Source organism: Phoca vitulina, unplaced genomic scaffold (assembly GCF_004348235.1).
Source record: "Phoca vitulina isolate PV1807 unplaced genomic scaffold, GSC_HSeal_1.0 scaffold70, whole genome shotgun sequence".
Lineage (NCBI taxonomy): Eukaryota > Metazoa > Chordata > Mammalia > Carnivora > Phocidae > Phoca > Phoca vitulina.
In genome coordinates this window covers 892,848-906,247 of record NW_022589773.1, presented here as the reverse complement: position 1 = coordinate 906,247, position 13,400 = coordinate 892,848, and the positions used below count along the sequence as shown (strand labels likewise).

Genomic DNA, 13,400 nt, shown 5'->3' with positions numbered 1-13,400 from the left:
TTTTTGCTGCACTTTACCGTAAACTCCAAGCCCCCATGTGATTATATGGCTGCTTTTCTGAGACAGACTGGCAGCAGCTGCAGCATGCTGAGACCCTCCTGCACATGATCAGCGTGGATCCGCATAGCACTGGACCCCTAGAATTTGGAGTTTTGAAACCCAACCACACTCCTGAGATAAAACACAGGAGTACTGTGCCACCTGGCAGGCAGACAGCGTGGACGCTGACAGGGTGAAGGCAGAGATCTCATGGAAGCTGGGGACACAAAAGGGGAAAAAATCTGCTCTTCTGTGAGGGCTTTCTGAAGAGTAGCAGGTGCAAACTCCCTGCTCCAGGGACAAGAGAATGGGGCAATGCCATTTTCCCCCACCCATCAACACTGACAGACTTCAGTGAGCAACACAGCGCCCCCAGTAGAGGCTGGAGCCATCACCCCACAGGTGCATTTTTACTAGGGCAAGTCAACCTGAGAACCAGTGCAGTGGGCACCTCCCCCAGAAGACCAGCACAAACCCCTTGCATGCACCAAGTCTCCTGATCATAGAGTGTTGCAGAGCTTCAGCTCCCGTGGCAATAGGATTGGGCTTATTTTAATAAACAGACCAGAGCATACCTAGTTAAAATGCCACATACTGAACAAGGTCCAAACACTCCCCACAGCAAGCAAGGAGAAACTCTGCAGAGGACTGACCTGAGGGAAAGAGCAGCCAAAATAGAAGAGCAGAGTGCATATTCTGAAACACTTCCTGAAGCATCAGGTCCTGGACAGTATAGGACCTTTTCTTAGTATAGCCATTACTCTCAGGAGCAAGAAGTATAAACAGGCTTTCCTAACACACACAAAGAAATAGTGACCTAGACAAAATGACAAGATGGAGGAATTCACCCCAAAAGAAAGAACAAGAAGTCACAGCCAGAGATCTAATCAAAACAGATATAAGTAATATGCCTGGACCAGAATTTAAAACAACAATAATAAGGATACTCGCTGTGCTTGAGAAAAGCATAGAAGACACTAGAGAATTCCTTACTCCAGAGATAAAAGAACTAAAAACTAGTTAGGCTGAAATAAAAAAAAATGCTATACCCAAGATACAAAACTGATTGGTTGTAATGACAACAAGGACGGACAAAGAAGAGGAATGAATCAGTGATAATAGAAGATAAAATTATGGGGGTGCCTGGGTGGTGCAGTCGGTTAAGCTCCTGACTCTTGGTTTCAGCTCAGGTCTTGAGATTGAGCCATGCATTGGGCTCCACGCTCAGTGCAGAGTCTGCTTGAGATTCTCTCTCCCTCTGCCCCCCTGCTCTCCCTCTCTTTCTCTCTCTCTCAAATGAATAAATAAAATCTTTTTTAAAAAAAGAAGATAAAATTATGGAAAACAATAAAGCTGAAAAGAAGAGGGAAAGAAAAGTATTGGATCACAAATATAGACTTAGGGAACTCAGTGACTCCATAAAGTGTGATAACATTCCTATCATAGGAGTCCCAGGAGAAGAGAGGGAAAAGGGGGCAGAAGGATTATTTGAGCAAATTATAGGTGAAAACTTCCCTAATCTGGGGAAGGAAACAGACATCCAAATCCAGGAGGCACAGAGAACTCCCATGAAATTCAACAAAAGCCAGCCAACACTAAGACATATCTTAGCAAAATTTGCAAAATTTAGAGATAAGGAAAGAATCCTGAAAGCAGAAAGGGAAAAGAAATCCCTAACCTACAAGGGAAGAAAAATCAGGCTAGCAGCAGATCTGTCCACAGGAATCTGGCAAGAGAGTGGCATGATATATTTAACATGCTGAAGGGAAAAATATGCAGCCAAGAATACTTTATCCAGCAAGGCTCTCATTCAAAATAGAAGGAGAGATAAAAAGTTTCCCATACAAACAAAACCCAAAGGAGTTCCTGACCACTAAACCTGTCCTGCAAGAAATATTAAAGGGGACCCTTTCTGTGGGAAGGGAAGACCAAAAGTAACAAAGACTAGAAAGGAACAGAGAAAATCTCCAGAAACAGTGACTTTACAGGAAGACAAAAGCACTGAATTCTTATCTATCAATAATTACTCTGAATGTAAGTGGACTAAATGCTCCAATCAAAAGATAGAGGGTATCAGAAGGGATAAAAAAAACAAGACCCATCTATATGCTGCTTCCAAGAGACTCATTTTAGACCTAAAGACACCTCCAGATTGAAAATGAGGGGATGGAAAACCATCTATCATGCTAATGGACATCAAAAGAAAGCCAGAGTAGCCATACTTATAGCAGACAAACTAGATATTAAACCAAAGACTGTAACAAGAGATGAAGAAGGGCACTATATCGTAATTAAGGGGTCTGTCCAACAAGAAGATCCAACAATTGTAAATATTTATGCCCCCAACCTGGGAGTACCCAAATATATGAATCAATTAATAACAAACATAAAGAAACTCATTGATAATATATAATAATAGTAGGGGACTCTTAAGAACCCTCAGACAGCAATGGGCAGATCATCTAAACAGAAAATCAACAAGGAAACAGTGGCTTTGAATGATACACTGGACCAGATGGACTTAACAGGTATATTCAGAACATTTCATCCTAAAGCAGCATAATACACATTCTTTTCGAGTGCACATGGAACATTCTCCAGAATAGATCACATACTGGCTCACAAATCAGGCCTCAACAAGTACAAAAAGATTGAGATCATACCATTCATATTTCAGATCACAATGCTATAAAACTTGAAGTCAACCACAAGAAAAAACTTGGAAAGACCACAAATACATGGAGGTTAAAGAACATCCTACTAAAGAATGAATAGGTTAACCAAGAAATTAAAGAAGAAATAAAAAAATGCATGGAAGCAAATGAAAATGAAAACATGGCAGTCCAAAACCTTTGGGATGCAGCAAAAGTGGTGCTAAGAGGGAAGTACATAGCAATACAGGCCTACCTTAAGCAGCAAGAAAAGTTTCAAATACACACCCTAACTTTATACCTAATGGAGCTAGAAAAGGAACAGGAAATAAAGCCTAAATCCATCAGAAAAAGGGAAATAATAAAGATTAGAGCAGAAATAAACAATATAGAAACAAAAAACAGTGGAACAGATCAATGAAACCAAGAGCTAGTTCTTTGAAAGAATTAATAAAATTGATAAACTCCTATCCAGACTTATAAAAAGAAAAAAGACCCAAATAAATAAAATCACGAAAGAGGAGAAATCACAACCAACACCACAGAAATAGAAATAATTATAAGAGAATATTATGCAAAATTATATGCCAACAAATTGGGCAGTCTGGGATGAAATAGATAAATTCCTAGAAACATACAAACTACCAAAACTGAATCCAACAGTACATTAAAAGAATTATTCATCACGATCAAGTGGGATTTATTCCTGGGCTGCAGAGGTGTTCAATATTCACAAATCAATCAATTGATAAAAGAAGGGATAAGAACTACATTAATAAAAGAAAGGATAAGAACCATATGATCCTTTCAATAGATGCCAGAAAAGCATTTGACAAAATACAGCATCCATTCTTGATAAAAACCCTCAACAAAGTAGGGATAGATGGAACATACCTCAGCATCATAAAGGTCATATACGAAAGACCCACAGCTAATATCATCCTCAATGGGGAAAAACTGAGAGCTTTTCCCCCGAGGTCAGGAACACGAGAGAGATATCCACTATCACCACTGTTATTCAACATAGAACCAGAAGTCTTAGCCTCAACAGTCAGACAACAAAAAGAAATAAAAGGCCGTCAAATCAACAAGGAAGAAGTCAACTTTCACTGTTCGCAGATGACATACTTTAACCAAAAAATTACTAGAACTGATAACATGAATTCAGCAAAGTCACAGGACATAAAATCAACGTAGAGAAATCTCTTACATTTCTATACACCAATAATGAAGCAGCAGAATGAGAAATTGAGGAATAGATCCTATTTGCAATTGTACCAAAAACAGTAAGATACCTATGAATAAAGCTAATCAAAGAGGTAAAAGATCTGTACTCTGAAAACTATACAAAACTTATGAAAGATATTGAAGAGGACTCAAAGAAATGGAAAAACATTCCATGCTCATGGATTGGAAGAGCAAATATTGTTAAAATGTCTATACCACCCAAAGCAATCTACACATTCAGTATGAAAATACCTATCAATCCCTACAATGGAATATTAGCCATCAAAAAGAATGAAATCTTGGGCACCTGGGTGGCTCAGTCGTTAAGCGTCTGCCTTCGGCTCAGGTCATGATCCCAGGGTCCTGGGATCGAGCCCTGCATTGGGCTCCCTGCTCGGCGGGAAGCCTGCTTCTCCCTCTCCCACTCCCCTGCTTGTGTTCCCTTTCTCGCTGTGTCTCTGTCAAATAAATAAAATCTTAAAAAAAAAAAAAAGAAAGAATGAAATCTTGTCATTTGCAATGATGTGGATGGAGCTAGAGTGTAGTATGCTAAGCAAGATAACTCAGAAAGACAAATACCGTATGATTTCACTCATATGTGGAATTTAAGAAACAAAACAGATTAACATAGGGGAAGGAAAACAAACAAAAGAGAGAGGGAAGCAAATCATAAGAGACTCTTAACTATAGAAAACAAACTGAGGGTTGATGGAGGGAGGTGTGTGGGGGAAGGGCTAGATGGATGATGGGTATTAAGGAGGACACTTGTTAAGATGAGCACTGGGTGTTACTTGTAAGTCATGAATCACTAAAATTCTACTCCTGAAACCAATTTTACCATATATGTTAACTAACTAACTAGAATAAAAACTTGAAATCAACCAAAAAATAAAGAATAATGTACTTAACTACCCTGGCGATAACAAAATTGTCAGGTCCCCTTTCAGGAAGGTCTATTACCAGGGCTTATTGGTGATCACTTTTAGGAAAATCCTGTCCAGGTATTGGATGTTTTCATTGCTCACTGATTTGTGAAATAATAAATGTTGATGGTTTATAGACATGTAGGCAGCTCACTTGCTCTGTTATTGAGAAATAGACATTACTTTTTAAAAATGTGTGGGTGTGGTGTGATTTTTCTTGACTGATACTTAAGATCAATTCTAAGCACATAGGGGAAAAGATACATAACTGAAAATTATTTTGGAAATTTTACCATGGTTCATTTTGGAAAAGATTATACACCATGAATTAGGCTCATCAGTACTGGATTAAGAACTCCTCAAGAGTAGGTTCTAAGGGACAAAGTCATCACACCCCAGTGGCCCAGAGAGACAGGAGTATAGCACTTGGGTGCCCATCACCCTGAATAATAACTAGCGGGCCACCAGGGTCTGGACTGACGTCCTCTTTGGAGGGTCATTAGTTTAATATAAGAAGTTAACATTTTATTTTCTTTTTGATGCTAATATAAAAACTTGTAAATTTAATTTTATTGCTTTTGTGGCCTTACTGGATTTTAACTTATATAAACTTTTGTGTTTTTTCTAAGATTTGTAACAAAAATATAGCTTGTCCTATATTTGTACATACTTACTTATGAAAATATTCTTTGGGCAAGGAAGAATAGTTTACTTTTGAAAAGGGTGTACATATATAAGTTGACTTTGAGAAAGTCTGATCTGTACCTATATTTTTATTTTTTTTTAAGATTTTATTTATTTATTTGACAGAGAGAGAAAGACAGCCAGAGAGGGAACACAAGCAGGAGGAGTGGGATAGGGAGAAGCAGGCTTCCCGCAGAGCAGGGAGCCTGATGTGGGGCTCGATCCCAGGACCCTGGGATCATGACCTGAGCTAAAGGCAGATGCCTAACGACTGAGCCACCCAGGTGCCCCTGTACCTATATTTTTAATTTGGAGTCTAGATATTCATGGAAGTGATTTCTCAATTCTGTATTTCACTTCTTCCCTCCTTATCAAAAATCTGAGTAAATTTTTAAAAAAAGTTCTAATTAATAATGACATGGAGCTGAAGTATGTTTGTACAGTTTTCTTAAGTTCCTTATAGTGTGGCTAAAATCAGTTTTAGAAGGAGAATTTCATAAATGATGAAACAACAAAAAAACATACGTATACACACAAACACACAGAGCTAGGCTAGCGATATGGTTTGAATACGTGCCCCCAGGATAAAGACTTTGTAATTGAGTAAACATATTTAGGGAGAGTTTGGTGGTAAAGTTCTTAATTTTTAGTTAATTTTAAGCATTTGTTAATTTTAAGCATTAAATTTAAGCACTAAAATATTTTTTTTTTAAGATTTATTTATTTATTTTAGGGAGAGAAAGAGAGCATGAGTGGGAGGGGCAGAGGGAGAGGGAGAGAGAGCTTCAAGCAGACTCAGAGCTGAGCACGGAGCCCAACGTGGGGCTCGATCTCACAACCCTGAGATCATGACCCGAGCCAAAATCAAGAGTAGGACACTTAACTGACTGAACCACCCAGGCGCCCCATTATTTCAGTATAAACTTAGGTTTTTGTGAAAATCAGATGGAAAAACAAAAGTAAATACGGAAATGATGTGGTTTCTTTTGATTCTCTTGTTAGATGTTAATTTCTCCCTCACTTTTAAGATGTTAGAAAGTTTTACAAATGGAAACGTCCATAGAAGTCAGGGGTTCCAGCATTTATCCAGAGCACCTCCCTGTGAAACCTCTCCTACAAGAGTCTTTCTAGACTATGTATCAACACCCAGTGGCAGAAAACTCATATGTCGTATTCTGGTACCACACCTTTCTAATTGCCTGTCATTTTTCACCATATTGATTAGAAATATGATTCCTAGAAAAGTTTATCAGCTGGCCCTTATTTTGTCTTGTGCATCCTGGGAGAATGTATTCTTCGTCTTCATGTCTCAGCTCTCTGAATATTTGAAGAGGGAAACCATGAAGACTTAAGCTGAGTTCATGGAACCATTTCTTGTGTCTGAGGGTCTTACATCATCATGGTTCCCTTTCCCATCCAGGTTGTCAGCATCCCTTTTAAAAAGTAGAGCTGTTATCCAGAAATGGACAAGCTGTTTGGAATATGGTCTGACCACATTAGAGTAAAAAGGTTCACATCTTCTGCATACATTTTTCTTAACTTGAGATTGCATTCATGCTCTGGACACTGCAATTCCTTTTGTATCAGGAAATAAAGTGATTTTAAAAATGGCTTCATTTTTATTAAATGTTAAACTTGAGTGTCTTCATCTTAATTGATTGTTGCACAGAATGAGCTGATGTTGCTTTGAACATTTTGTTTCCCCTGATGAATAATCATGGACTACATTGTGGTTCTTGGTAAAAGTGAGAGTGTTGGTCTTCTTGAGTCCACTGCTGTGTGTAGTCCTGAGCTTTGTGAACCCTCAGGTAAAGCTCTCTTCTCCTTTATCACCAGGTCATCCCGCTCCTCCTATGTGGATGAGGACTGTGACTCGTTGGCCCTCTGTGACCCTATGCAGAGGATGAATTGTGAGGTGGACAGCCTTCCCGAGAGCTGCTTCGACAGCGGCTTGTCTACGCTGAGAGACTCCAACGGATATGACTCGGAGGTGGAATACAAGCACCAGAGGGGACTTCAGAGGTCACACGGCACACAGGAGAGCCTTGGGGGCGATGCTTCAGACATAGATGTAAGCCCCAGAAATCACTGTCTCCTGGGCCGTACCTTTGATAGAAATCTGTCACCCTGTTTGACTTGTATCTGTCATGGGAATACGACCTAAAGGTTATAAATATGAAACATAGTCAGTAGAACGTTTTTTTTTCTTCACCAGGGTAGGGAGAAATTTCCACAGATTGCCATTTGGGGCTACTCTGTTCCGTAACAGCAATGACTATAGATTCAGCTGCATATTTTTCTTCTCTTTAATCCATGATGTATATGTGTAATGAGAGACTTTGTTTTTTAATGGCTGACTAAAAAAAAAACAACAAACAAACCAGGTTCCTGATCTAAGGGATGAAGAGACGTTTGGTGCAGATGGTGTGGCCACCATGTTAGACTGGAAACCCCAGGGGTCCGCGGGTGAGGGCAGCATCGTCAGTTCTTCAAGAAAGCCCATCTCGGCTCTGTCACCACAGGTAGGTAGTTTCAGAGTTATTTTATTCATGAACACTGTGAATTTTCGGTGCTGTATGACTTACTAGGAAGAACACTGGCACGACCTTTGTCACCCACTGTGGCTTTTTCCCCCTAGACAGACATGGTGGATGGCAGCCCTAAATCTTCCAGCTCACAGAAGGCTTACAAGATTGTGCTTGCTGGGGATGCTGCAGTGGGGAAGTCTAGTTTCCTCATGAGACTCTGCAAGAATGAATTTCGAGGAAATACCAGTGCCACCCTGGGTATGGTTCCTTCTTCAGTCAGTAATGGGGAAATGACCTTCTTTTAGCTTGATCTTGTTTTCCTTAGAGATTAGATACACAGATACACAGATCTCTCTGTATACATATATAATATATAGGGATGTGTGTGTGTGTATGTGTGTGTGTGCCCTTGTCTATAGCATGGTCTTCTTCTGTTTTGGCGAAGACCCAACTTTAGGAAAAGAAAACCAACAAAGGACAAAGATATCCACTTAGTCAGTCAGAGCAACCAGACCAAGTTTAGAACCAGAGTTGACAGATTCATTTATTCAGCAAACATTTCCTGAATTCTCCTGTGAGCCGGATACTGTTGTAGGTGCTAAGGACACACAATGAACAGAGTCAACTAAATCCCAGCCTGCAAGGAAACTTCATCCCAAAGGAGGGCAATGGGTGAAAATAAAAGAATATGAGATTTGGAGAGAGGTGCAGTTTTTACTGCACCAGGGAAAGCTTTTCTGATAAGACGCCATTTGATGTTGATAAAGTGACATTCTTGATGGCCACTTTGTCATGGTCAAGATCATAGCCAGGTGTATGATCCCTCCCCCTCCTTTACAACGGAACACATGAGTAAACACTCATGAGAACGGGAGAAGAAGTGTCCTGATTTCCCAAATTTGCATAATAATCAGTAAAAGGAGTTGAAGGTATGCAAATTATCATTCACCTTTCTTCTTTATCTAAAGAGTTCTTATTTTGATGACTAGAAATATTAGAACAGATTGATTACCCTCTTCACAATGGGCGTCTTTGTAAATTTATGGTTCTTCATGATACCCTTCAAGATAACAAAGCTGAAAGTTCACTTTAATTTGATTCATAAAAAGACCACAGTGTTTTGTTCAGTTGCTAAAGAGCATGGCATATATACATATCTCATATGTATCCACACAGATACGTACACACATACACATATTAATGTGCACACAAGCACACACATGTAAACACGGAGACATACCCGAGTTCATCTAATTACACGGGCAAATAGAACATAGGTTTTCCTTTTGTCCGTAGATTAAATCCTCCCCCAAGTTAGCCACCCTGCAGATGGTGCATCTGTGCGCACATGTGTGGTCTGACTTGTAATTAGTAGTTGAAGGTCACCCTCCTTGAAGGCCACATTCCTCCCTCTCTACCTCATCAGCTTTGGCTTACCAGCTTTTGTCTTATCTACAGAGGGCTTGAGAGTAAAACCCAAATGGAATTATTTACATCATGTTCCCCATGTTCTCTTGTAATTCCTTTTCAGGAGTCGATTTTCAGATGAAAACTCTCATTGTGGACGGAGAGCGAACAGTCCTGCAGCTCTGGGACACGGCGGGTCAGGAGAGGCAAGTGCTTTCCACAGCGCAGCGGGCTCGGCTTTGGTTTGCATAGACAGGCCTCGTGGCACACTTGGTGGTTTTTAATGCTCATAATCCTATAATGATAATACACTGTATAATTACATAGTATATTAGGATTTCAGGAATGCTTGCATGTCTCCACATTCTTTCCTCCTTCATTTACCTGTCAGTTGTGTGTGGAGATCATTAGGCTTCCTCCGAGCTGCTGTTCAGTTGGGAAAAGGAGAGTGCCCTCTCTGAACAAGAGAATTTAGGTCACGTGTCAATGTGAAGAGTACTTAGCCAAGCTCAATAAAAGATGGAAGAGGGAATCTGTCAGCTCCCCTCAGTTCAAGGGCAGAGGCCCAAACTAAACAGAAGACTCAGTCTGGTGATGTTGCCTTCTCTTGCGTTCATTGCTGATGACCAGAAGCATCAAGCATATGTTTTAATCCTGCCTCACTCTTTGGAAAGAGCATCTCTCCACTTGTTCCACTAGTGAGTATGGGTTGCAACCCGCCTCTGTACCAGGCACTGTTCAGGCTGCGAAGATGCCACAGGGAGCAGACACAAATCCACAAAAGCTACTCACATGGAGCTCACATTCTCTTAACAGACTGAGACTTTCAACATTTAAAAAACATTTGTGGTCAACATGGCCTTTTTTAAGATGCTATAAAATATTGCGGTTGGCTTAGAGTTGGGACATATATGTTGAGGTATGCTCTTCCCCTAGCGAACCGCCCCGCACCCCACAGGTATAAAGCTTCTGGCATGCTGTGGTACTCCACATTGTTAGGTCGTCTTCCACGCCACCCCCCACAGTACTCCCTTCCCACCCCCCAAACCATGATGTTCTCTCTTGTGCATCTCCTTCCCTGTGTCCCACGTGTGGGTTTGGAAGCTTGTTGCCGGGGCTGAAATTTTTAAGAAATTATGCTCTCAACATTGTCCTGGTTATCCTTTGGGGTTTGTAGACATTCTTGGGATTGTTTGATGGAGAAACTGCTTGGCTCTCATAGATCACACCCCAAATTATTCTGTTAGCTTCCACTGAGTCATTCCAGTCGTCCACGGTAGCTCTGTCACAGTGCCAGGTTGACATGAGATTCTTCTGGATGGGGGCTTATCTTAGAAGATGAGAAAAAAGGGAGCATAAAAGAGATGAAGAAGGGGCAGCACCTGACCAACAGACTGATTAGAACCCTTATTTACATGCTTTTCTTTCTGCCAGATTCAGAAGTATCGCTAAGTCTTACTTCAGAAGAGCAGATGGTGTTCTGCTACTGTATGATGTTACGTGCGAGAAAAGCTTTCTCAACGTACGAGAATGGGTGGACATGATTGAGGTAAGACATCAAAACCAAGGAACAAAAAATTACACCGGCGTCACAGACCATCTTAGAAAACGCGATTTCTCTTCTTTGTTGAAGTGCACACCATTAGAGATCCAGGCTCATCAGGAAGGACTGGATGTGAGAGGGGGAGTGTCTCATGGCACTTGGCAGTATTGGTCTCTTCCTCACTAGCTGGGCGAGTTTCCACAGAGCCATGGATACCACAGAAGGGAGCTTCTGGGAATAAAACTTCCGGTTTTCTTACAGATAAAATCAGAACCCCTTATGGTATTTTAAACATGGTAACATCTGTGCTTTTTTTTTTTTTTCCTTTGGTTAAATGAGATGGTGTCTTTCATCTGAGGAGCTTTCATATCCTTTGGTTTCATGGTAAATAATTTCTAAAAGTAGGAAATGATTTTGACCACAGTTAGTATGCTGCCAACGGTTAATAATTAACATAAAACTACAGTTCAAGCTGTTGTTCAGTATACTCTCTTGGAAAAAAAAAAACAGTGGCTAATATAATTTTTCAATTAAGTGTATTATCTCTAATTTTTAACAATCATTAAACAGTGCAATGTTGGCTAAACAGAGAACTGATTGTTATATATCAGGTTAGCTTCTAGATTCTTCTTTTGGGCCTATTTCATACCGTTTAAAAAAACAGAATTAATGTTCTCTTTCTAACTAAAGAAGTGATGTGAGATGTGCATTTTGTTCTACGAAAATAGGACCTAAAATTATTATAAATATGATGGAAGTGTGTTGACATTTATGTAGCATTTTTATTTCACGAAATTTCCACATGTTATATTCATCTCTGTAACATATCTGAGGAAAGAAGTGAGAAGTGTAATGTTACTCTCACTTTTTATGAGAAACCCGAGGCAGAGAAAGTATATGGCCCTGGCTTGTGGTTATTTAGAGGGCAGGGGTTGAATGGGGCCTTGAATCTCCTGATTCAACCCTGGTTGCTGCTCTGATAGAGCACCAGAGGAAGCAGCGGGTTGAGAAAAGAAGCTTTTGGTGTCCAGAGAGGAGTTCCAAGGTGCATTTAGTGCACAGAGGAGAAGCATCTGCTCAAGGGAACAGACGGACCTCCCTGGGATAGAGCGATGAGTCCAGAGAGTAACATAATCCCCACAGACTCGTACCCACAGATATTTAAAATCCACGGCAAAACTTTTTATTGTTAAAACTTTTGTACTTAGTCTGCATTTTAAGTCCTTGGATTATGCGCAAGGCCAGGAGGACCAAAGGCAAGGTCAGCCAGTGTTGAAATAGCCCTTAGTGACCAGCCATGGTGTGTGCCGGGACCCGTAATTTGCCATCATTTGCTAATCACCTACACGTGGTAAGTGACCTTTTCAGCTCCATGGATCACCTTTCACATGGTCTGAAAAGGACGAAAACTATGTTCAAGATGAATTCTTGAATTTGCCATGGGGAAAAATTAGATACCACTTGGCATTTGACTTTCACCTTCGGGAAAAATGGGCATGATAAACCTCTGCCATGGCTCAGCCTTTCTAATTTGAGGAAATTCTGTGAGGAAGTTCTATAGGTGGCTACTATAAATACGGGTGGAAACTGAGAGTGTGATTGTTGGGGTAGGCTGGAGGGCTGAGGGGTAGTAGAAGGTCAGTGATGAATTAATAATTAATACACTTCGATAAAAACCACTGGGTTACACAGTCCTACAATAAAGTCATGGGTAAAATAAAACAAAGGCCATTTACTTACCTGTTGTGAGTAATGTATTGGTTGAATACTTGGGTGAACATTGAATGGAGGGGACACTTGAGATGTGAGATCTCTTCCCGACTTACACGTTGTGGAGAGTTTTTGGAGAGCTTCCTTTGTGCACGTTCCAGAGCCTGCAATGTGCCCACAGTCGGGGAGCTTGCACCCGAGTCGGGGAAACATAACAAGCAACAAACCAATAAATAAAATAAATGGAATGATAGAATATGGTAAATATTGTGGAAACAAGAAGAAGGCAGGGTAAAGGGCCTGATGGTGTGGTCAGGGCAGCTTCCCTGGAAGGTGGTGTTGGAGTCAGGACTTTAAGGAGTTGTCCGTATTTACTGGAATAACTTTGGGAAATCCTTTAGAAGCTTGGGTTCTTGGCTCACTTAAGGGAGTATATGTTGAGTGGCTTCCAGAGGTTGCCCACTTGGAACCTGAACAGTTTACCAAAGAACACAATTAATGAACACCTCAATGGACGGAACACCTAGTTTTGGAGAGCGCCCTTCATTCCCTTCCCCCCTCTGCTGTTACTGCACTCCAGTGCCCTCGGTTGGAGGAGAATGGTCTGAAGAGAAAGGAAATCGAATGTAATGCCATCGTTTTTAAGGCTCATTTCTTGATCCTGGGGCAGGGGTAGCCGGGAACTGAA

The 13,400-nt window shown here is 40.7% G+C and overlaps 1 protein-coding gene across 1 annotated transcript in view; it reads left to right on the top strand.

Moving 5' to 3' along the window:
- Nucleotides 1-13,400, top strand: part of RASEF (RAS and EF-hand domain containing) — a 76,891-nt gene that overhangs the window by 51,670 nt on the left and 11,821 nt on the right. Inside the window, exons 10-14 of the mRNA XM_032392976.1 lie at nt 7,361-7,595; nt 7,909-8,046; nt 8,163-8,310; nt 9,584-9,665; nt 10,894-11,008. Coding sequence (XP_032248867.1) covers nt 7,361-7,595; nt 7,909-8,046; nt 8,163-8,310; nt 9,584-9,665; nt 10,894-11,008 — 718 coding nt within the window. The remainder of the gene's footprint in view (nt 1-7,360; nt 7,596-7,908; nt 8,047-8,162; nt 8,311-9,583; nt 9,666-10,893; nt 11,009-13,400) is intronic.